The sequence below is a fragment of the Barbus barbus genome (assembly GCF_936440315.1).
Source record: "Barbus barbus genome assembly, chromosome: 37".
Lineage (NCBI taxonomy): Eukaryota > Metazoa > Chordata > Actinopteri > Cypriniformes > Cyprinidae > Barbus > Barbus barbus.
Genome location: NC_136715.1, coordinates 1,234,364 through 1,260,000, shown reverse-complemented (window position 1 = coordinate 1,260,000; position 25,637 = coordinate 1,234,364). Strand labels below are relative to the sequence as shown.

General features: G+C 33.6%; 2 protein-coding genes across 2 annotated transcripts; both read right to left on the bottom strand.

The window, feature by feature from the left end:
• Nucleotides 1-585: 585 nt before the first annotated feature.
• Nucleotides 586-8,217, bottom strand: LOC306856805 (opsin-5-like). The gene is made up of 6 exons (XM_079396285.1): nt 7,994-8,217; nt 4,454-4,659; nt 3,481-3,580; nt 3,282-3,386; nt 2,058-2,281; nt 586-1,078 (listed from the first exon to the last, which is right to left on the bottom strand). Exons 1-6 carry the CDS (start codon nt 8,121-8,123, stop codon nt 617-619), a joined length of 1,227 nt encoding a protein of 408 aa, XP_079252411.1. The 5' UTR covers nt 8,124-8,217; the 3' UTR covers nt 586-616.
• Nucleotides 8,218-16,351: 8,134 nt separating this feature from the next.
• On the bottom strand, nt 16,352-24,470 carry eif4a3 (eukaryotic translation initiation factor 4A3). The gene is made up of 12 exons (XM_079396841.1): nt 24,180-24,470; nt 23,361-23,433; nt 23,202-23,268; nt 22,605-22,667; nt 22,391-22,523; nt 22,000-22,080; nt 21,760-21,901; nt 21,095-21,233; nt 19,842-19,957; nt 19,441-19,548; nt 18,590-18,717; nt 16,352-17,222 (listed from the first exon to the last, which is right to left on the bottom strand). Exons 1-12 carry the CDS (start codon nt 24,331-24,333, stop codon nt 17,206-17,208), a joined length of 1,221 nt encoding a protein of 406 aa, XP_079252967.1. The 5' UTR covers nt 24,334-24,470; the 3' UTR covers nt 16,352-17,205.
• Nucleotides 24,471-25,637: the final 1,167 nt, after the last annotated feature.

Below are 25,637 nucleotides of genomic sequence, written 5' to 3'. Positions count from 1 at the left end.
GTGTATATTTATTATGTATATATAAATACAGGCACATGCATGTATATATTTAAGAAAAATATGTTATGTTTATATATTAAATATATTTATATATAATATAAATTATATGAATATAAATATATACATGTAAATATTTTCTAAATATATATAGTGTATGTGTGTGACCCTGGAGCACAAAACCAGTCATAAGGTCACCTGAAAGCTGAATAAATAATCTTTCCATTGATGTATGGTTTGTTATGATCGGACAATATTTGTCTGAGATACAACTATTTGGAAATCTGGAATCTGAGGGAGCAAAAAAATCTAAATATTGAGAAAATCTCCTTTAAAGTTGTTCAAATGAAGTTCTTAGCAATGCATATTACTAATCAAAAATTAAGTTTTAATATATTTACGGTAGGAAATTTACTAAATATCTTCATGGAACATGATCTTAATATCCTAATGATTTTTGTCATAAAAGAGAAATGTATAATTTTGATCCATACAATGTATTGTTGGCTATTGCTACAGATATACCTGTGTTACTGATGACTGCTTCTGTGCTGCAGGGACACATTTTATGTAAAGAAAAACTTTTTTGGATGTGATTAATAAAAAGGACCGTGTTGATCTACAGTCTGACGCACTCGGACTCGGGCTCGGGCTCAGGTGTGTCGATGAAGAACACCTGTTTACCTGCAGGGGGCGGAGTCTCCAGGTGACTGCCCACACCTGAGTCAGGGTTGGGGGCGGGGTTTGCCGGAGGGTGTTTTTTCTGGTTCTTGTGTAATTCGCGGTTCTCCTCGGCTCTGTATCTCTGGCCGTCCGCCTTGGCCTTGATCTTCTTGAAGCGCTTGAGCTTGACGGCGTCTTTGGCCTCGCCGCCGCAGGGCAGCAGCACGCTCACGTCTCGCCGGAACTTGGAGCTCAGGCCGAAGTAGATCAGAGGGTTGTAGAAGCTGGCAGATTTGGCGAAGAGCCGCGTGAAGATGCTGGTGAGACTGGGCACGTGGAAACCCCAGGCTGACCACATGGACACGACCGCGTACGGAGACCAAGCCAGGATGAATGCCGTGCAGATCACTATAGACACCTGACAACAGCACGGCATTGAGTTTAACACCTGAACATCATCAGGAGCAAGAACACTGCTGAGAAACTCTCAGAGCAGGATGTGATGCGTGTCACACGTCTGAGAGACAAACTGATACAAGATACCTCATTCTGACATGAAACCATATATGCATATATAATATACATTATATTTAAAAATATATATAAATACAAATATTTAAAATATAAATATTAATATATAATTTCAAATGATTACTCATATATATATATATATATATATATATATATAGTGGATTTTAAAATATTACTATATTAAAAATATATATTTTATTAAAACAATATATAAATACAAATTTTAAAATATTAATATTACAATATAAATATCAATATATTATTTTAAATTATAAATATAATTGAAAAAAATATATATATATATATAAGATTTCTTTTAAAGATAAGAAAACATTTGGACTTTTCTTTTCAGAATTGCATGTTTATATCTTAGACTTTTTTTCACCATGGAATAAACTAATTTAATAATAACAATAACAACAATAATAATAACAATTTATTTGAATTAAAAAAAGAAAGGAAAAGAAAAAAACAATTCTGAAAGTCAAAACTGTGAGTTAAACAGTAATTTCAGAGCAAATAAATATGAGCATATAGAATATTACATTTTTTTATTCCATGGTGGTAATAAGCTTCCATAAAGTAGGTATATGATTAATTTATGTAATACATTTTTTTATTTGTAAAACTTGTTTATGACCCATTTGGTTGAAATGATTTTAATTAAATCTCAGTAAATTAATAAATATCAACATATTGTATATTATTATTTTGTATAAAAAGATATTTTTAAATGGATATTTTTAATAGACACATTAAAATAAGAACTTGAAAAACTGCATAGTAGATTTATTATTCTAGAATAAAGGATGCGTCTGACTGGCTGTGTATCTTCTGGAGCACTGAAGAACAGCACTGAGACTCACGATGGTGACGTCTCTCTCGATCTTGCGCTGTCTGTCGGTCAGGTCTCCCTCGGCTGACATGGCGTTTCCTCGCTTCACCGTGTTGATGATGGAGACGTACGAGAACAGCATGATCAGCACGGGGATGAAGAAGCAGAAGATGAGGATGGAGATGATGTAGGACTTGTGGATGGTGGAGTAGTTGGCTTTGACCCAGTCGATCTCACAGGTGCCATATCCACGATCTGACCAGAAGACAACAGACTTCAGCCTCTCCATTAACCCTTTCACACCCTCCACATCAGCGTACAATAATATAATAACAGCTAAATATGGGACTATAATAAATAATTATACAATATAATTGCATATACACACACACATATATATATATATATATATTAATTTAACTGAATTGTATCTGTTGTATTATTTCTATTTAAATTATATAATTTTATAGAATAATTACATAATTTAATATTTGTATAATCATAAATTATTTTTATAATTTATAGTCTTTAAATAAGTCCTTTATAATTCATTATAAACAAAACAATTGTAGCTATGTTGTACTTTATGAATTCTTTATCATTTTTATGATACTATTATATAAACTTAAATATATTATAAAAAATTTATAAATTAGATTTAATAATAAAATAATTGCACATTTTGTCAGTTTATGAATTCAGTAAAATCACTTCACATTTGGCAAAAATATAGTCAACTTGTTAACTTAATATATAATATAATTACTGATATGTTACACTTACATATTATATATTGATATATTACAAGTATTATGTATATTTAAGCTACATTATTTTAGCAAATATTTATAGAATTATGTAATACATTTTAATATACAATACTGTACTTCATATGTAATTTATTTATAAATAATATAATTATGTAAGTTTTACAATATTGTTATATTTACAATCTTTAAATAAGTTCATATTTATGATATAAGTATTACTTATATTTGCACTATATTATTTTTGAATATATATATATATATTATAATGTATATATAATAGTTATCTGTGGTTTATAATATTATTGTATTTATTATCTTCAAATAAGTAAGTTGGAGTTAATAATAAAAAATAATAGTGTGTATATGTGGTCACTATGAATTTGTACTGCTTCAGTAAATGCTATTTTTGTTAGGTTCTATGACTGAAGCACATCTCAGGTTTTTGACAGTAATATAACAGAGAGTTAACCCTTTCACAGACTGACCTGTGTAGCTTCCCCAGCCGAGGATCGGGGCTCCGGACCAGAACAGGGCTCCTGTCCAGATGAAGATGACCGATGTGAACACGGTAGCGTTAGTGATGCAGTGAGCTGTGAACACACACACACACACACACACACACTCGTGTTAGAGCGGATCGACTCAGTCGAGCTCAGGCTGTGAGAGACACACACACGCTCCTACCTTTACTGGGGTGACAGCCCTTGATGTATCTGCTGATGCTGATGACGGTCAGTGTGTTGATGCTGCCCAGACCGAAGACCAGCGTGAAGAAGCCGTCCACCTGAGACGCAGAACACACACCGATCAACCAATCAATCAATCAACATCTGCATTCAAATGTCCTATCAAACATATTAAAGATTTGATTTTAATATTTTGTTTCACTTGTCATTTATTACTTTTGTTAATATTTTCCCGTTTTTACTTATTTCAGTTTTTAACTTTGACATTTTAGTAATTTTGTTGCATGTTTTTTTAAAACATGTCTATATATTGTTAAGTTTTAGTTATTTTAGTACTTCAAATTAGACAAAAGGAAAAATGCTGCCTGAAATAAATAAATTCTTAAAACATTTTTTCCAAGTAATCAATTTAGTTTTAGTAATTTTCAAGTTTAACTAAATGAAAATGAGAAATAAAATGTGTACATTTTTATATTTTAATTTATTTAAAGTAACAAAAAGGTTTTTTTGTTTAGTTCACTATAATAATCCTGGTTTGGTCTGATAAAAGCATATGGACGCACTGAATATGGATGACAGCAGAAAAATGATCATAATTACCTTTAATTGAATTAATGACCAAACAGGCAATGAAATGAGTTAATGATATTTTAATGGCGTCTCTGAAATGTGAGAATGAATGGATGGCTCGGTCTGTGTGTGTGTGTGTGTGTGTGTCTGTGTGTGTGTGTGTGTGTGTGTGTGTGTGTGTGTGTGTGTGTGTGTGTGTGTCTGTGAACCTCTTCATGGGTTTGAGCTCACACTCGACACAAAAACACCCTCTGACATCCATTCTCATCTGTACAAACACCACACGGGAACAAATAACACACAGAACAGAAATAATCCACCCTGAGAAACATTCACTCTTCTCATCTCTATATATGTATTATCTGAGCTCCTCCAACTACCCACAATTCCACTTCCTGTACCTGGCAGGTCCACACAGAGGTGATGAGGTATCCGTTATCCCTGAAGATGTTGAAGATCTCGAGGATTCCTCGGGAGTATCCGAACACGGAGATGCTGGCGTCAGAAACGGCGAGGTTGAGCGTCAGATAGTCTGTGGGCTGGAGAGACGATCTCTGCTTGAACAGAATGAAGATCACGATGCTGTTGCCAAACCACGACATCCAACCTGACAAAAAACACACACAACGTTCTCCATGAGAGCATCACTGTAGGTACAGATCGGCAAACAAGAACTGAAGCGACTCCAGCAGCACAGAATGGTCTTGTAGTAATAATAATAGAAAAACTATTGGTTTTAACTTCATTGTATACATTGCATAATTTATTTATTATTTCAATTATATTATTTTATCAAATAAATACATGATTTAATTTCTGTATAGTTTTGTATACAGATATATATTAATTATAAACAATATAATAATGTGACATTTATAATATTATTGTATTATAATCTTCAAGTGAGTAATTTACCATTAATAATTAAAAAGAAGGTATTTTAATCACTTTATGGACTTATGCTGCTTCAGTAAAACCATTCTTCATGCTTTTTGAAAATATAGTTAACTTGTTCATTGTATTCATACACAACACAATTACACAATATAAATATGTTACACTTACATACATATTATATATTGATATATTAAGTATTATTTATATTTAAATTATATTACTTAACAAAACATGGTATAGTTTTGTAAATTACAATTAATAATTAATAATGTATATTATTACTTAAATATAATATGAATAATTGTGTAATTATGTATTTATAATAATATTTATTTATTCAAATATATAACTTATTATTAAAAATAAAATAATATAATCTTCATTTAATCTTCAAATAATATAATTTATAATTAATAAATAATTATAGGTATATTGTCACTATGAGTTTATGTTGCTTCAGTAAAAGCATTATTAACAGCTGGTGAAAACAGCTATATAGTTAAATATATAATAAATATATAGTTAAATATATTATATAACTACTTATATGTTACACTTACATATTATTGTTATATTACAAATATGATTTATATCCAAATTATGCTCAACTTTTTTATTAATCATCAGTAAACATCTAGATTTATTTTAGGTTAATTTTGTTGGTTTAATCACTGATGCACATCTTTAAATGTACAGATTTCAGTCTAATATATTAATATAGGGTTATATAAGCGTCCACTAAATGCATAAATGTAAGTATCCTGATGGTATATATGAATGTGTTGATCATTTAGTAGAATATTACATTGTAAAAGTCTGATGAACTGTAACGGATGAACTGATTACAGATCAGAGTTTGAGCTCCACAAATAAAGCAGTCCTGATTAACTCTCTCTAACGACCCTGGCAGACAGATACACACCCCCCCCCCCCCCCCCATCAGACAGAAGATCTCCAGACCTGAGCCGCCGTAATCCATACAATCATCACTAACATTAACGAGAACAATTACTCCTGCATCTTCAACATAATAAAGAAAGAAGCTCTGTGATAAACAGCTCTTGATGTTTCTATAATGCATAATATACATAATACAAAAACATTAAGATTAACTGTACTATAATGCATTACATATACACTGTAAAACTCATATTACAATAAGCAACTTTTGTTGTTTCCTAAAAACTCCTAAATATCCTTAAAATTTGATAAAACTAGATAAAATTACCTGAGAATAAAAAAAAACACTTATTTTCAGAGAATATACCTTGAATCTTGTATGTCAAATTGTCAGCTTTCTTGGCAAAATACAAGAAGATTTAATGTGTATTTTCTATAATATCCTTAAAACTAGATAAAAAAAAATTTGAAAATGAAAATTAACACTTATTTTCAGAGATTATAGCCTATATTGAATCTACTTGTATTTCATCAAGTCAATTGTATTGACAAAATACAAGTAGTTTCAAAGCATATTCTGTACAACATTCTTAAAACTGGATAAAATTACCCAAGAATCTAAATTAAAACTTATTTTTGTATTTGTTCAAGTCAAGTCACTTTTATTAACAAAATACAAGTAGGTTTAAATGATATTCTCTATATCCTTAAAGATAGATAAAATTACCTGAGAATCTAAATGAACATATTTTCAGAGAATATATCTACTTGTATTTTATCAGTGAAGGTGACTTGGAAAAAATACAAGTAGATTCTCTGAAAATAAGCGTTTATTTTAATAATAAGACTTAATAATTTCTATAATATCCTTACAACTATATAAAACTAAAACCTGTGAAACAAAACTATTGTCAGAGAATCAGGGGCATCAGACAGGGGTAATAGTGGAACTGAGTAACAGGGGCCCTTGGCGAGGGGGAAGGGGCCCAATGATATATTGATTATTATTATTAATATGATTGATAAGGTGTTGTGTTGTGAGGGGCCCACCCCCTTGGTTGTGTGACCGGGGCCCAACATTTACTGCTACGCACCTGCTAAGAATATACATTGAATCCACTTGTATTTTGTCAGTAAAGGTGACTTGACAAAATACAAGTATAGATTCAAAGCATATTCAGTATAATATCCTTACAACTGGATAAAATTACCAGAGAATATATCTTGAATCTACTTGTATTTTGTCAATGAAGGTGACTTGGAAAAAATACAAGTAGATTCAAGGTATATTCACAGAAAATAAGTGTTTATTTTCATAATAAGACTTAATATTCTCTAAAATATCCTGATAACTATATAAAGCTAAACCATGTGAAACAAAACTATCGCCAGAGAAACCCTCACATGATTGTAAAGCGCTTTGGGTGTATGGCAATACACAATAAATGCGCTATATAAATGCATCATTCATTCATTCATTCATTCATTCATTCATTCATTCATTCATTCATTCAGAGAATATACCTTGAATCTGCTTGTATTTTGTCAATAAACGTGACTTGTGTTTACAAAATACAACTATATTGAAGGCATATTCTCTGTCAGATTTGTTTCACAGATTATTTTTTTATCTAGAAAATAATTTTGTCCCGTCAGATGTTTGAAAACAAGACATTAAGCGTAGGAAAATTGTAAACCAAAATAAAAATACTGGATATGAGTGAACTTAAACCCGATTAAAAGCGTTCGCAAACAGCAAGCTTTGAATGCTTATATCTTCTAAATGCGAATATTGTCACTGTTTTAGAGCACACTGCCTTATAGATAACCTTAAGACTAACATATTGATACTAACACCCAAAAACTTTCATTTTGATTTCAGGGGGACTTTAAGCTGAAAAAAAAAACCCAATAGAACCATCACAGAAAATTCTAACGGCTTCCACTACAAATACCATTAAAACCATTAAAAATGGTTTTCTGTAGTGTGTTTTGGAACATATTCCATTAGGATTTATTAACAAGCCACCAATAGAAGGTGACCAATTAGAGACCCACAGGGTCCATTACAGTTTCCGTTAAAGTCCCATTATAACCAGTAAAACCAGTACAAACAGAAGAGTGAAGTAATAACGCAGACTGACCCAGAATGAGCAGATACACGCCGATGATCGTCTCTCCCTGATCGGACAGCGGCGGGTCGCGGCTCATCAGGCTGAAGTTGTTGTTCCTCCAGGGGATGTTCACCACCTGAAGCGGGTTTTGCACAGACATAGCGGCTTCCCGAGCGTCTAAAGAGTCATGAACGAACGATTCTCCACCTGCGGCTCCGTTTAACGCCCGCTCCGCTCTTAAGACGCGCCGCTTCTCCGCTGAGTGACTCTTTAAAGCCGGTTAAAAATACCGAGAGGAGAGACGTGACGCCATAATCCAGCTTCAGTCAGGACACACACACACACACACACACTCACAAACTCTCTCTCACACACACACACACACTCACAAACTCTCTCTCTCTCACACACACACACACACACACACTCACTCACACTCACACACACACACACTCTCACACACACACACTCACAAACTCTCACACACACACACTCACAAACTCTCTCACACACACACAAACACACACACACACACACACAAACACACTCACTCACACACACACACACACACAAACACTCACTCTCACACACACACACTCACTCTCTCTCTCTCTCACACACACACACACACACACACTCACAAACTCTCTCACACACACTCACTTTCACACACACACACTCACTCTCTCTCTCACACACACACACACACACTCACTCACACACACAAACACTCCCACTCACACACACACACACACTCACACACACAAACACACGTCCTCTTTAAACAACATCTCCATTAAAAAATTATATTTTGTCATCCTGCCTCTCATAACAAAATATGTTTTGCTAACGTTCCCATTAATATAACCATAAGTGATGATTCACTGAAGTGATGGTTTTTCGGTTTTTTAACCCTTAAGAAAATTAACCATGTTTTTTGGCGTATTGGTTAACATTTGTAAAACCACAGTTTTACTACAAATATCATGGTTAAACTATGGTTAGTGAAGCATAACCACTGGTGGTTACCATGGTTTAACTAAAATAACCAGTTACATGTAACTAAATTACTTAATTTAAATACAAAATAAATGTAATTGTAATTAGTTATAGTTACTGAGAAAAAAAAAATTGTGTAATTAAATTAGGTTACAGTTAGCCCCCTTATGAAAATGTTAAAGATTACAAAGAGGGTTACATCTGAATATTTTCCCTCACATACAGATTGATTTCTTTCATAAATTGCAGTGATTTGTATAAAATATGAGACAGTAATGTTTCAGGAGTTTAGGACACATGCTTGTTTGATAACTGTTTTATTTCCTGTTTGGGTTTATGTATATGCTCGCTGATCTATAATACAGAACATGCATATAGATCAGTGTATATGCTTTATTAATTATCAAATATTTTAATTTCAAAAACAGTATCATAGCTATTAAACTATATCTTATGATTTTAAATCTGTATTTAACCACAGAATGATGTCAGAGTAAATATATCTGCTAAAGTCTGATTCTGTGGTGGCTGTGCTTTAAAATTTAATTATTATAATCATAATTCAAGTGAAGGATTCTGAGAGTAATCAGTGTTAAATACTACTGTAAAGTTAACCCTGCCTGCTTTACATGTTTCATAATGAATAACATTTGTTACAAATTTAGAAACGTAATCAAATGTAATCAGTTACATTACTTTAATAAAGTAATTGAAATAGTTACACTGTCAGGAAGGTTACAAATGACTGTATTTAAAATGTAACAGCACTGACAATAACCATGTTTTTGTGTTTGTTTTTGTTTATTATAATAAAACCATGGTTAATTTTCATAAAGGACAGTTTTTTCATAGTAACGCAGATGTTAGAAGACATTAGGGGAACATTCTATTTGATAATTTTGCAAACAATGTTATTTTTGAATGTTCTCTAACCGTTCTGAAACGTTTACAAAGCGTTAGATGAACATGCAACTAAAACATTAGAAAAACCTTTAATGAACAATGTAGAAGTAACTCTTTGTGAGCAATATTAAAGATCAGATAATGTTCTAATATCAACTTTGAGAGAACCTTGCCAAAACGCTTCCTCTTCGCTGAGCAACAGGAGAATTTCCCGTAAAGCTACAATGTAATGATCCATTTGATCAACTTGCAAACATTATTATACTTTTGAATGCTCTCTGAATGCTCTAAAAAAGAACATTAGACATGAACAATAGTGTTTTTGTCAAAGTCATCATGGTCTTTAATAAAGTTCACAAAAATGTAGTTTATACATTGTTCATGGAACTAAAATGTTTTAGATGGACGTTTGTCAAACGTTTTTTAAACATTATAGTTTCAGAACATTCAAAAAAAAATTAAGTGTTTGCAAAATAAACAAAAGGAGCATTCCCTTTATGTTTTCTATAACATTTGCATAACTAAAAAAAAAAAATATTTTAAAAACTGAACAATCAGAATTTTTGTAATATTTTAATTCAAAAGCTTCACCTCACGAAGCATTGTTTCAGGTTTTGAGGCTGATAATGTCCATCACTGTGATTGCATGTCTTGTGTTGTGACTGATGGCAATGCAATGTTTTGACTTGAACACAAAAGAACTTGAAGAGCATGAATGGTGTAAAAGTGTTGTGTGTGTTATGTAACTACTTTTATTGACAGTTGTAGTCTCTATCAATGAACTATGCCTTTAAAGAAAATGTGTTTGTGTTTAAATGAATGTTATAAAGTATATAATGATGCCGCTGTCCGCGGTGCTGAACTGGAGATCAGTGCTCAGTGGAGACTGGGTGCAAATTAATTTGGCAAAATAAAAAAAAGTGTATTAGATGCATCATTACCTCTTCAGCTATTAGTGTAAATGATGCTGAAATGAAAGGCTGTTTTATGAATCCTGTAGACCTGAGTGATTCCAGGTGAAAATGAACAGACTATGAACTAGGTTTGGACGCTCTGACTGTGTTGGGTGGTCAGAGGGAGACTGTTCTTGGATCTTGACTAATAGGATCTGTGAGTTAAAGAGTTGAGGATCTGGTAAAGAGCAGACGGCTTCAGGATCATCTCTGCGGGACGCAGTCAGACGGGTTCACCTACTGATCAACATTACATGCATTAGATGAAGTAACAGCACATGATTTAACATAGATCAGTTTAATACTTAGTAGTAGTGGTTATAAAAAGTCCCCAGTGCTTAAGGCTGGTTATTTACAGTCGCAGCATTGACAAACAGGAACTATCATTTTCAATATCCAGAGCCGTTCATCTTTTGTTTGGTTGGTTTTTGTTCTTTTTTGGTCAGCGGGTGCTAATGTTAGTGGGCTTTTATCTGGTAACCACTTTCACACACTCTAGAGTATCACAGATTAATCTTTTGTTTCAAGCCACTTTTAATAGAACCAATCTGTTTAAGTGAGTCAGATCAGCTAGAGGGATAAACTGAGAAAATACACCATTCTACGAGTTAACAATATAAAATATCTGGACTCACTCAAAAAATTTAATTGTTTTTGAATTGCATTTAAAATTGACATGCATTTGGATACAGTTTTACATTTACATTACATTTAGTCATTTAGCAGATGCTTTTATCCAAAGTGACTTCCAAATGAGGACAATAGAAGCATTCATAACCAACAGAAGAGCAATGATATGCAAGTGCTGTTTTTAATATATAATAAATAAAAAGAAAACAAGTAGATAGAATAGAAAACGAATCGAGAATACTAGTGTGTGAGGCTCTATTTATAAAATAAAAAGAAAGCAAGTATTGTAAAGAGTGCACGTGTTAAAGCATCAAGTGTTTGTTTTTTATAAATATATAAAAAGAAAGAAGATAGAATAGAAATAGAATATAGAGTGCTAGTGTCACAGGGTCAAGTATAGATGTTCGTATACGTAACAGATGTAAGTAATATGTAAGAGATGGGAGTATAGATAGTTTTAGCATAACCAAACTAAAAAATGCATTCAAAATGCATTTATTCAAATCAGCATAAATCTATTTAATGTGAAAACAATGACATTTATTCAGTTTAATAACATGATTCAAATATAGCTAGCTGTGGATTTATGTATGACGGACAAATATGCATCACATCAAGTTATTACTAGCTTATGTAACAACTGTATATCCAAATGCATGGACATTTTAAATGCAGTTCAAATATGTAAATCTTAAATTTAGGCCTAAAATGAATTGTTCACAAATAAGACCAAGTATTAAATGAAACGTGTTCATCCGCGGGATCCAGGAGAGAACAGCGTCCTTCACTCAAAACTGAGGATGAGTATAATTTTGAGGCGTTGATTCCAAAAGATTGTGTCTGTTTTGCTGGAGAACATCACACTTTCTCACAAAATATGATGCGTTTTGTAGCATTTAATGCTTTTACAATCATGTGTCTTGTATTCAGTAGAAAAGCACCACAAACACAAATGATTTCTGTCTGAATCTGAACCAGATTACAACTATTTGATCAGTTCTCGGCCTGTTTTCACACATATGACATGGTTTCAAATTATGGCCAGTGACAGAATGTAATGTTCTTCAGAATTTGAACATCTTCGTCCACTCTTTTACCGACTGTAAGATACATTTTGAAAACTTTGACATTTTGATAAGTGCATTAAAGCTGATAAGTATACATAATTTGAAAAAGATTTTGTGGGGATAATAGTGTGCATAATTAAATTAGGTAATATCAGGCAAACCAGCAGATTTGTTTTCTCTTTAAGATGCAGGGCTCTGTGATTCTTTATGATCCCAAACATATCTTTTGATTTTGGGGTGAAATGTGACCTGGACTCGTTCCTGACATGTTTTATGAGATATGAGCACCTGTAGAGACTGGGATCTGGTCTTGATCGTCTCTGCATGGCTGTGACAGGAGGGCAGCTCATATCCGGCTGTGAGACACTGGACACAAATAAATGAGATGCTGGGCTGCTTAATGCATTTCTAATTTCACTGTGGGCTCGTTCTTGTGAATTTAGATTGCATTTCAAGCATTTTATGACAAATAAAGCTGAATCTCTAAATCTCATCTTCTACTCTGAGAGAGCTAACCTGTGGAAGCCTGTTTCCAACACAGAATTATACAAAGTAAAGGTCATTTTGACTTTGACATTTTTTTTTACCTTGGCTTGATTGTCATAATTGTGGGATATAAATTTAGAATACTTTTTTCTCCACAACTGACTTTTTTCCAGAGTTTACATCTCGCAATTTTCTTCTTTTTTCTGACAGAATTTTGGAACGTTTATCTCACAATTCAGTTTTTTTTTTGTTTCCAGCACGGAATACATAAAAAAAAAAAAAAAAAAAGTAACTGCAATTTTTTAACTAACAATTCAGACTTGTTTTCTCAGAATTGCAAGATATTAATTGTGAATTCTGCGAAGAAAAAAAATCGTAGTTGCGAGACAAATTCAGAATTCTGACTATTTTTTCCTCAGTTTACATCTCGCAATTATTTTTTTCCCACAATTTTTGAGTTTTTTCTCTCATAATTGTGCTTTTAATTCTGAATTTTTTTTTTCTTACAATTGCAAGTTATATATATCTTACAATTCAATTTTTTTTTGTTTCCACCACAGAAAAAAAATAAATTAAAAGGATAATTCTATCTCAAAACTCTGACTTTTCACTCATAATTGCTCATTTGTCACAATTTTAAGGTTTTATTTCACAACTTTTTTCTCATAACTCTATTTTTTCTGCCACAGAAGTAATTGCAACTACCAGAATGTTTTTTTCCCAAAGTTTTTTTTCTCATAATTTTGAGTTTATATCTCGCATAAAGTCACAATTACCTTATTTATTTTTTATTTTTAATGCCGTGGCAGAAACACGTTTCCATACTGACCAGACGGTTATTAATTAATTTTTGCCACTCATGAAAGCATGTCTTTGGGTTGTTAAACTGAAAAGACATTCGGGACAGCAGCTGAAATAAAGAAGCCGTCTGTGTGATGTGCACATAAAGAGAGACAAAATGTGCAAAAATAACAGCTTGTACAGCGTGTGCTCAGTAAAGGGACGTCCGTGTGAACTAACAGGAATGAAGTGAGCATCCAGACTCACGTGTGTCTGTCAGCGAGCCAGAAGAGACTCATTTATCAAACAGACCTCTCCTCAGGGCCTGGTCCCAACGCTGACGTTTGCAAACATCAAGGTTATGATGAACTGCAGCATCAGCAAGTTCCTGGAAAACACTTTATTCTGAGACTTAAGATTAAAAACCTGCAGCCAGTTTCAAAAACCCTTTATAGTTCATAATCTAACCTTCATTTAACCCTAGTGTCTCACACAATCTCCTCATGTCTTCTGTCTCTGATTGATAGTTCAGAGCGTTTATCCAGCAAAAGCTCTTTTAGTGTAATTGTACAAACTTCACATGCTTCTCGCGTCTTTTTCTGTCAAATCTTGACTGATTTTGATCAAGTAAAGGTCAGAATAACTGCAGTAATATCTCCAGATGAACTCTTACTGGACTGAAGCAGCTCAGCTTTACTTGATTCTCCAGCAATCATTTTCTAGAAAAATCAGTGCGTCTCAAATCTGATCATCAGGATCTTTAGAGGAGCGTTTGTTTCCAGAAGCTTTACTTTCTCTGTTCCTCAGCGGAGGAATGATCTTCATCTCACATCTTCTGAGGAGCGTTTATTTCTTCATCTCTCAATCAGCATTGCATTATATGTTTGGATCGTTTAGATATCATCTTAAGACATATTATTGGAGATATAGAGTGACTACTATATATCAGTATCTGCTCTACTGTTATAAACATCTCATTGATTTACAAGCATCAGAATTTCATAGAAATATCAGCATCTGCAGCAAATTCATATTTTTGCTCAGTTTGAGTCTCTGAATAAAATTGAGCTGTTTTTTCCTCCATATTCTCACTATATCAGACTATATGAGCCATAAAAACCTGATGATCAAATATAATACTCAACAAAAACGTTTTTTAAAAATATATATGTATTTTGTCTACAGTTCCAATAAACGGTTTCAAAAATATTTTTCCAATGTCAGGTTTTACGGTGTTAAAGGGTTTGTTGTAACTGGATGTGGGATGAACCGTTGCAAAAATGATGAGAGTTATTAACGATTTGAGAAAATCCATAATGGAAACATCATCATACGCAAACTCCAGACCAGCGAATCAACACCAGCGTCTACAGCAACATCCTAAACTAGGAAATGACTCTAAAAAAAAAAAAACTTGATTAGTAACAACAGTTCAAATAATACAAGTTTTGACAAAATCATGCTTTATAATAGACCTCACATTTCAGCCTATTAAATTAATGTAATATGGGAAAGCATAAATACAGCGGTTACCTGTGTGTATAAAGCAGCTCTACACTTATTAACATCAAACAGAGGGGAGATCAAAAGAAAATACACTCATATACAGTACTTGAATATATGAAGAAAACTGGTTTTTGGAAACAAAAAAACAGAATTGCAAGCAACCACTGAATGTAAACTCTGAATTCCAGAAAATACATAAATAAGATGTGAACTCTGAGGGGAAAATAATACAAATTGTGAGATATACAGTAAACTCCCCCCCAAAATAAAATAAAATAGGCAAGATGTAAACTCAGAACTCTTGAGAAAAAAATAATAAATAGATGAATAAATAAATTCCTAAAAATTGTGACGTAACTCAGAATTTGAAGAAAAAAGCTGCATGTAAATTCACAATTCTGAGAAAAGTCTGGATTGAGATAAAAACAGGGTTCCTACTCATTTTCCTTTTTTAAATTTCATACATCTCCAGACTCAAATCTCTCAGTATTTTCAGACCATATTTAGCATAAATGGTTCATAGAGCATTACTCTCAGCTTTAGATTTGGTATATAGTACAGTCATCTATAAATATTTTTATTTTCCCAGGTTTTTATTTTTTTTCTCCAAGTGACAACCTACAGAGTGCCTAAAATAAAAAAAATGTAATTAAAAATACACTTTTACATGCACACAAACTTTTTTGTGCCCTCGAGAAACTATTCACATGGGATTTTTTAAACATGCTTATGCATTATAATTTCTAGTTTTATATAACCTTTATATTTGTGCATCACTATGAATAAAACGAGAGCATGGATGCACATGAATTAACAGATCTACTTGCTCAAAATTAATTATTGCATTACCTCTAATATCAAGGCATAATATCCAATTTAACATCATCTGTTGTGGCACAGAAACCATGAAATGGGCTGATGACAAAATTCACCAAGTTCAAGGGTCTTTAAAAAGACTGGTACTGTAAAAAGTGTTTAAAATGTGGCTTTCATTAGAGCTTTATATCATATTATAAGGCCTTAGGTCTCTTTAACACAAAGTTTGTGGCGGCTGGTTAGTAGTAACTGGTTTTGTGCTCCAGGGTCATATATTGTGGTAGAAATGAGCTTACAGAGGTCCGACTGTGGATGTTGAGGTCAATCGAACACCGAGTCCAGATCCGTCTGTATCACTCAATGAATGTAATCCACCATCAGATGGAAATAACCTGCTAAGAGGATTGAGAGGCATGCTGGACAGTCACAGCAACAGCCACACACAAGCTATAAAACGCTCCATTAACGCAAATGAAAGACACAGTGGATGGATTCAGGCTCATATCTGTTAAGGGACGGGGTCAGAGTTCAAACATTCACCTTGAGACACTAGAAAGATTTCCTCCCACTGAAATTCAAGGTTATTAAAGTTACTAACTGAACCATTTTAAACTAATAAAGCTACTTCTATAGAATGAACCGTGATGCAAATGAATCTTTCTTAAAGGCACAGTAACCGCAAACACCAATGTAGTAGTATTCCACAGACCAATGAGGATTTGTGATCAGTTATATGGCTTTGACAAGTCGCTTTGGATAAAAGCATCTGCTAAATGCATAAAGGAAAATGTAAATCACAGATAACACAAGCATTCACACTCAACTGTAATCTAGAATTACACAAACCGAAGCAAAATCAGTGCACTTCAATGCTGCGGTTCATTCACAAGCTTTGATCACAAAAATATCATTCAAATAAACACAGATTAGATCAGAGATGGAGACAGATTCTTTATTTACAAAAGCCAATGAAGCTCAGAACACAACATCTGAGCGCTCAACTACGTGAAAAGAGTAAATAAAAAGAGAAAACACAAGAAACGGGAAATAAAAATCACAAGGATGAAAGCAAAACTGTTCTTGAATGTTTTCAGAGCTCGGATCAGATCAGGTCAGCCACTGAAAAACAAGAGTTTGAGAGATGAATGTCTGAAACACGGTCTCAGGAAATCATGACTTTATATTTCAATATAAGCTGAACAGATGACATGTTCTGTAGATATAGATCAGGGGTGTCCAAACTTTTTATACAAGCGGAGAGATTCAACGATGTGGACAAACCAGGGGACCGGATGCTTCTCCATATATATATATATTGTTCTCTGTGTCTTTCCATTTTATTACACATCACTTCATTTCTGAACTTATTTGTTTAGTTTTCTTTGTATGTATGGATTACTTGGGTTGTTACCAACATCTGGTGAAAATTTCATGTCAACAGCACCTTTAGAAATATATTTACTGAGAAAAATGGTGACGATCTCTTTTTGATTTATATTTAGTGTTTTATTTTTTATTATTATTTCTTTCTATTTGACCTTTTTCTTCTGTACAGCACAGTGGTCAACTCATGTTTATTTGTGCTTTATAAATAAATGAAGTGAAAAATGAAAGACACTTGCACTGACTAATCTTGAAATATATCCGTGCCTTTGTTTTGTCTCGAGATGCACACCAGTAATGTTTATTCTAAGCCACATTTATAAAAATGACTAAAGAGTCCTAATTCTGGCTTAGTTTAAGTCAGGCCCTAGTTGACTAAAACAGGACAAGTTAACTAAATGAGAAAAGCTAAAAGTTACATTTGACAAGACAAAGGCTAAATTAAAAATAGCTGAGAAAATTAACACTGCTCCAAACTGGAACGCTTCTCATGGAATCACACAGCGCTGTTAAATAATCATCACTCGTGTTTTACCGATACATCTGGCCTAAAATTTAGTGCGGTCACCTCGTGTTGACATTGTGAAAATGTACGATTTGTAAATTACACTTGGCGGGCCACATATAATGTGTGACCCTGGAGCACAAAACAGTCATAAAGGTTTTTTTAGATTTATACATGATCTGAAGCTGAATAAATAATCTTTCCACTGATGTATGGTTTGTTATGATCGGACAATATTTGTCTGAGATACAACTATTTGAAAATCTGGAATCTGAGGGAGCAAAAAAATCTAAATATTGAGAAAATCTCCTTTAAAGTTGTTCAAATTAAGTTCTTAGCAATGCATATTACTAATCAATAATTAAGTTTTATTATATTTACGGTAGGACATTTACAAAATATCTTCATGGAACATGATCTTAATATCCTAATGATTTTTGGCATAAAAGAGAAATGGATAATTTTGACCCATACAATGTATTGTTGGTTATTGCTACAAATATGACTGCTTTTGTGCTGCAGGGTCATATTTCAGTAGACAAGCTGCAGGACTTTGGACAGCCCTGATATAGATGTATCTGACTGTGTTCCTGCTCACCGTTCATGGGCATTTCATCGATCTGTGTGGAATAGTACTGCTCAATATCACGCAGGATACGGATGTCGTCATTCTTCACAAAGTTGATGGCCACACCTTTCCTGCCATAACGACCCGATCGACCAATCCTGACGAGGAAATCAACATCTTTCACATTCAGACAGAAACCAGACTGACAGCCGATTCCAGGGATATTCAATCAAAACTCTCCGAAAGTGTTATTTTAGTATCAGTCATATATTATAATAGTTTGTATTAATAGATTACATTTTTATATTTTCCACTTTAATTTATTTGTTTGCTTATATTGCTATATAATGGCATCTATGGCTATTTTCATGGCAAAATCAATGTATAAAAAATAGATAAATTGTATTTATTACTTATAAAGTGGTAGTGAAAAACAAGCTACAGCCAACTCACATCATTATAACATTTTAATTTACGTTTTAGTAATTGTTTATTTTTCCATTTTGAATGTCTATACACTTTAATCATTTTTTAAATTTTTTGTTTTAGTATATAAAGTAAAACTAAATTTAAATGAAAAATGTTGCCTTGACAATGAGCTGAAATAAAATGGGTTTAATTTTGTTTTAAAAATGTATTCAGTTAATGTTTATTTCAAGCAACAATTCATTATGGTTTCAATTTATAATAATTAAAACTGGCCTAAATGTGGATTAGTCTAAAGGGTTAAAAACCCCACAGAAGCAAGATACAACAGTGGTTAAAAACCCTCATTAAAACCAGATTTTTGGTTTTCTTCTTCAGTCTGAACTGAGATCAGAATCAAACTGTTTTCTCATCAGATGTACACAATGAGCTCACTCCGTGTCACTGTGTTGTACCTGTGGATGTACAGCTCTCTGTTGTTGGGAAGATCGTAGTTAATGATGAGCGAGACCTGAGGCACATCCAGACCTCTGGCCCAAACGTCTGTGGAGATCAGCACTCGACTACACAAGAAAAACACAAGATCACAAACACTTCTTACTGACATGTTTTTGCCTCCAGTGCAGACGGATTAAATGTGGCATCAGACCTTTTATTGCGCATTGTAACGTGTATCGGAGTAAAACGGATTACTTAAAAAAAACTTATAGGGTGGGGCTTGGTTCTGTGCATCAGTTGTTGATTGGATGTTGAGATGTGGGCGTGGCTCTCATGAGTTTGATCTTGAGGGGCGGAGTTTAAGAGCACTACATTAACATGCATTGAGTTTTCCTTCACGCGGTGTATCTGAGTTTACCTGGCTCCAGATCTGAACTCCTTCATGATGGACTCGCGCTCTTTCTGTGGCATGTCTCCATGCATCGACGACACGGTGAAGTTCGCCTCCCTCATCTTTTCCGTCAGCCAGTCCACCTGAAAACAGACATGAATCAGACATGAGACGCCACTGCTGTTTCTGCATGTAATGCAACTGTTTTAAAATGTGATTAAGCAGCATTACTGACAAATTAGACTACAAATCAATACACTAACAGTCACATGATCTTCAGAAATCATTCTAATATACTGATTTACTGCTCAACAAACATTTCTGATTATCATCAATGCTGAAAACAGTTGTGCTGCACAATATTTTTGTGGAAACCGTGATGCATTTTATTTTTCAGGATTCACAGATGAATAGAAAGTTTAAAAGAACAGCATTTATTTGAAATAGAAAACTTTCGTAACATTAGAAATAGGGATATGCCGGTATCAAATTTTCATGTTGTGATTAATTGCTAATGCTTTTATCACGATATTGAAATTTAGTTGCAAAAAAGTGTTGTCATAATGCAGTATAACAGGTTTAATAACTTTTTTCTTATAACAAAAACCACCTGACCATTTAAATGCAATACACAAATTTATAAAGTTAAAAATTATAGACAGATTAAAGTGCAAAAGAATTATAAAGACCAATAGGTATCACTTTAAGATAAGATCTCATTAGTTACTCTTAATTAATGCATTAACATTAACAATGAGCAACAGCTACAGAAACTTAAAAAAAACAACAACTCTTAGTTCATTAAATAACAGCTGCAACTTGAGATTATAACAATGTGTTATCAAATATTGGAATTATTACCTTAGATTAATGAAGATTAATGTTGTGGATTGTGACCGGTTGATGGGAAAAATATTCTTTAAATGTATTCAAAATTCTGAATAATGTGTAATAAATAATTATTTTCTGTATTTTGAAATGCCCATGATAACAATATTGTGCATGTTCATTATCGTGATATATCGTATTACCGAATACTGGCACACATCTAATTATAAATGTATGTTTTCAGCATTGATAATAATCAGAAATGTTTGTTGAGCAGTAAATCAGTATATTATTATGATTTCTGAAGATCATGTGACACTGAAGACTGGAGTAATGATGCTAAAAATACAGAAATAAATTACATTTTAACAGATATTCACATAGAAAACAGCTGTTCTGAATTGTAATGATTTTTCACCATTTTTATTTCAGTTTATTGTGGCGGGACTGACCTTGCGTTTGGTGTTGCAGAAGATGACCGCTTGCGTGATGGTCAGTGTGTCGTAAAGGTCACAAAGAGTGTCGAACTTCCACTCCTCTCGCTCCACAGCCACGAAAAACTGCTTAATACCCTCCAGCGTCAATTCATCACTGCACACAAATGGAAACATTTTAATTCAACAGGTTCTTCCAAAGGCCCCGACTGAACAAAAATATGAATTTGCTGCAGATGCTGATATCTCTGATGAAATTCCCTAGCTTGTGATGTAACTCTTTATAACAGTAGAGCAGATACTGACATAAAATGATATAAATATCAGCGTTCACTCTATATCTCCAGTAATGTCTCAGTAAGATGAGATTGAAATGATCCGAACATAATGCAACGCTGATTGAGAGATGAAGTAATAAACGCTTATGCTGCGGCGCCCGGGGAGCAGTTGGGGGTTCGGTGTCTTGCTCAAGGGCACCTCAGTCGTGGTATTGAGGGTGGAGAGAGCGCTGGACATTCACTCCCCCACCTACAATCCCTGCCGGCCCGAGACTCGAACCCACAACCTTTGGATTACGAGTCCGACTCTCTAACCATTAGGCCACGACTTCTTTAGAGGCCTTGCATATAATATACAGTAGCTTTATAGGGTTAAAACAGAGCAAATGATCTCTAACTGCTCACCGTTTGACCAGGATGCGGATGGGGTCCGTCATGAACTTGTTGGTCATCTCCAGGATCTCGTGTGGAAGCGTGGCGCTGATGAGACACACCTGAGTTGCAGGAGGCAGGTATCGGTACACGTCATAGATCTGTTCCTTAAAACCTGCAGAAACAAAACACAGTCACGTGAGAGCTGAACCCAACATTCACCAGTCCACACACATGATCTCATGCATTCAGAAGGGTTTTATGACACTTTACCTTTGTTGAGCATCTCATCTGCTTCATCCAACACCAGCATCTTAATGGCACGAGTCCTCAAACTCCTCCTGCGGATCATATCTGACAGAAGACGACATTTTACAATATTAGAAATCACTCAGAAGATTCATGCACACTAAAGAGTCAGAACAGGATCTTCTCTTAGAAACTAAGCTGGAAAAACAGCATGCTCAGACGTCGCATTAGTACGCATGCACTTGTGTATCAACATCCATTTAGTATTTAGCAACTTCCCAGGGGTGTTGCTGCTTATTTCAAATGCAAAAAGTCAGCCAATCATAAGATGTCATGGACATACAGTCTTAAAGGTACAGTATAAGTGTAAAGGTAAAAAAAAAAAATGGACGTGAATGAAGAAAACATAACTCACCGAACACTCGGCCGGGCGTTCCAGCCACCACATGCTGACCGTAGTCCAGCTTCCTGATGTCCTCGCCCACGTTTGTGCCTCCGATACAGGTGTGACACTGAACGTTCATGTAGTCGCCCAACGCCAGCAGCACCTGAAGAACAGAGGAAATCATGTCAGACTAGGGAGCTTAAAAAAGAAAAATGTGCAACTGTTTTCTAAAGTTTTGTTTTACCTTCTGGATCTGTCCTGCTAACTCTCTGGTCGGAGCCAAAATCAGCGCCTGAGTCTCTCGAACCTAAAGTCAATAAAGGAATTAAGACATTTTTGTGACGGAGGAGGAAGCAGGATTATTATTGTTACCTTAAAAAAAAAAAAAATCATTACTTGAAATAAAAATAAACATTGACTGAAATAAAATAATAATATAAAAAAAATAAAAATATATATATATAAACATATATATAAACATTTCAACTAGTTTCAAAGACAACTTTTTTAATTTTTTGTTTAGTTGAAATACTAAAATAACAAACTTAAAAAATATAAAAAAAACAAACAAAAAAAACAGCTAGTTTCCAAGGCAGCATTTTTAATTTGTTTAGTTTAAAGATTTTGAACTAAAACCTAATAAAAACTAAACATATTTAAAAAAAAAATTATAATAAAAATAATAAGTTACAAAAACACAATTTCTGAAACTGTAAAGATACAATGAAAACAGAAAATAAAAAACTAAATCTAATGGAAACATTATAATAGTATTTTAATTCTACTAAAATAACACGAAGGAAATCAAGACTCTCGTTGCAGAACTAAACACCAGACGTACCTGAATATCCAGACACTGCAGCACTGAGATACAGAACGTGGCTGTTTTACCGGTTCCAGACTGTGACCTGGAGAATAAACAAGCTGTGTTAGTGCATTCACTCAACAAAACCAAACATACACAGATGTTTACTGCATTTCTAACTCCAGCGTGACTTACTGGGCGATGACGTCTCGTCCCTTGATGATCTGTTTGATGGCTCGCTGCTGGATGGCTGATGGTTTCTCAAAACCTGAAAGCAATAAACAACATAATAAAATAAACACTTGTGGTATTTACATAGTATTGTGCTAGTGAACAGAACTGTCTAATAACAAGACATTATCCCAATGATAAACACCCAACAATATCAATAAAACTGTAAGAATCAAATAACCGTATATGTGCATTAACAACTTCATTCTGATTCATTCATTATGAAGCATGTAAAGCAGGCAGGGTTAACTTTACAGTAGTATTTAACACTGATTACTCTCAGTGTCTCATATTTTATACAAATCACTGCAATTTATGAAAGAAATCAATCTGTATGTGTGTGACAATATTCAGATGTAACCCTCTTTGTACTCTTTAACATTTACATAAGTAGCTAATTTAATTACAGTAACTATAACTGACTACAGTTACATTTATGTTGGTTACACTTTATTTTAGTGCAATTATACATTTAAGTACTGAGTAATATTAACGATATGGTTAGGATTATAGGGCATGTAATTATGCATAATTTATTATAATAATAATACTAAGCACATGTAACGTTTACCCTGAAATAGAGAGTTATTTAGTAATTAAATGAGGTAATTTGGATCGATATAAACACTGTCGGTTTGTAATGAAGATGATAAACAAGGGGCGGTTATTGATTAATATACCGGTGTTGTTCAGCTGTAACGTGCTCATAACGGTGTTCTGGAGCAGTATAAGCTGCTATGTGATGAGTTTGAGAGGTAAATGATGTTATTTGTGTGTTTGTACCGTACGCGTAGATCCCGCGCAGTAAATCTTCCCTCAGGCCCATCGTGTCAAACGTCGGAGTCACATCCACCTCTTCGCTCGTCTCAAACTCGATTTTCGTCATGTCTTCCTCTTTCATGAGCCTCTTCCTCACGGGAACTGCGGCGGTGGCCATAATTATGACAGATTTTGATTATAAATTACGAGTTAAAATATGAAAGCGCGTCCACAGGCCGAACGGAAGAGCCGCGTGTGTCGCAGCTGTGACGCACAAAGCAGGAGACGCGCGGTGACGTCACCCGGACTGGCCCCGCCCACTAGGCGTAAACTTTAAAAATCGATTTTTTTTTTTAAAGAGTTTAAAGCCTCCTATATCTTACCATTTTTTGTTGTTACAAATTATGTAGGACCAGTAATAGATTCATTTATGACGAGTGAGAAATCTACATCATAACAGCCACAAAAAGTCTTTATTTCCTTATCACGTTTTTAGAATTCATCATAAATTATATACCATTTGAAAGCTTAAAATCTCAAAATTGATCCTGTGAAAACCGTTTTGAAATCGGACATTGCGTTACCAATGGTCAAATGTTTTAGGGGTCTCCTCCCCCTTACCGGGGGTCATATTACAAAATATATTAGAATCAAAACTTTCTATAATCTTGACAAAATACATGTCGTTGGAAAAGCCTGAGTCTCAAGATTCCATATGTGCTGTAGATGTACTATTGAGAGAGAAACTGATAGATTTGTGACAGAAATGCATAAAAGAACACCTGAACAAAACTGCATATGAACCTGTTTTTATCAACTTCAAATTTGGAACATAACTTATGCACACATATGGCTTTAACTTTATAGCAATTTTGGATTTTAACAAATTTAAAATAAAAATAGTATAATACATTTTTTACAGTAAATTTAAACTTCTATAACTTTTTAATACATTGATTTTATTAAATGATTTCACTTCTGTAATAATCTGCTAATTGTCTTCAAAAAGAGACCAAGCTTATGTCTGTATTCAAAAGCGTTCATGAATTATAATAATTTAAGCTTGCATAGTGTACTTTCTCATGAATTTTCAGAAACGGGGACGACTAAAGGGGTTAATATCCTAAAAATGATTCTTACGATAAACTTATTTTGGGACACCATGAACTCTGAAAAATGATTCAATGAATTTACTAAAAAAAACATAATTAAAGGTAAGTAGTTGCAATCAATTTATTTTATTTGACTTGTTTAAATGTAGATAAAATACATTTATTGCAAATTGATTCATTTAATCAATTAATTTTTTTTTCAGTTAAAATGCACTTTTAACATACTATCTCTATAATATACTATTAATAAATGTATTTAGTTACCACTAGTTAGACTAAATACATTTATTAAATACAGAGATAATATATTAAAAGTGCATTTTAGTTCATATTCATGGTGTCACAAAATAGCACAGTTGAGTACACTTAG

Bases quoted from the DNA above. Each gene is read 5' to 3' on its own strand.
- eif4a3 (XM_079396841.1), bottom strand. From the start codon at position 24,333: ATGGCCACCGCCGCAGTTCCCGTGAGGAAGAGGCTCATGAAAGAGGAA. The intron at 22,524-22,604 runs GTAAAACAAAAC...TCTGTTCTTCAG, and splicing joins TAGCAGGACAGATCCAGAAG to GTGCTGCTGGCGTTGGGCGA. The intron at 19,549-19,841 runs GTAAACTCAGAT...TTTCTTGTGTAG, and splicing joins GAGTTCAGATCTGGAGCCAG to TCGAGTGCTGATCTCCACAG.
- LOC306856805 (XM_079396285.1), bottom strand. From the start codon at position 8,123: ATGTCTGTGCAAAACCCGCTTCAGGTGGTGAACATCCCCTGGAGGAAC. The intron at 3,581-4,453 runs GTACAGGAAGTG...TCTGCGTCTCAG, and splicing joins CCTCTGTGTGGACCTGCCAG to GTGGACGGCTTCTTCACGCT. The intron at 1,079-2,057 runs GTGAGTCTCAGT...TGCTGTTGTCAG, and splicing joins TCGAGAGAGACGTCACCATC to GTGTCTATAGTGATCTGCAC.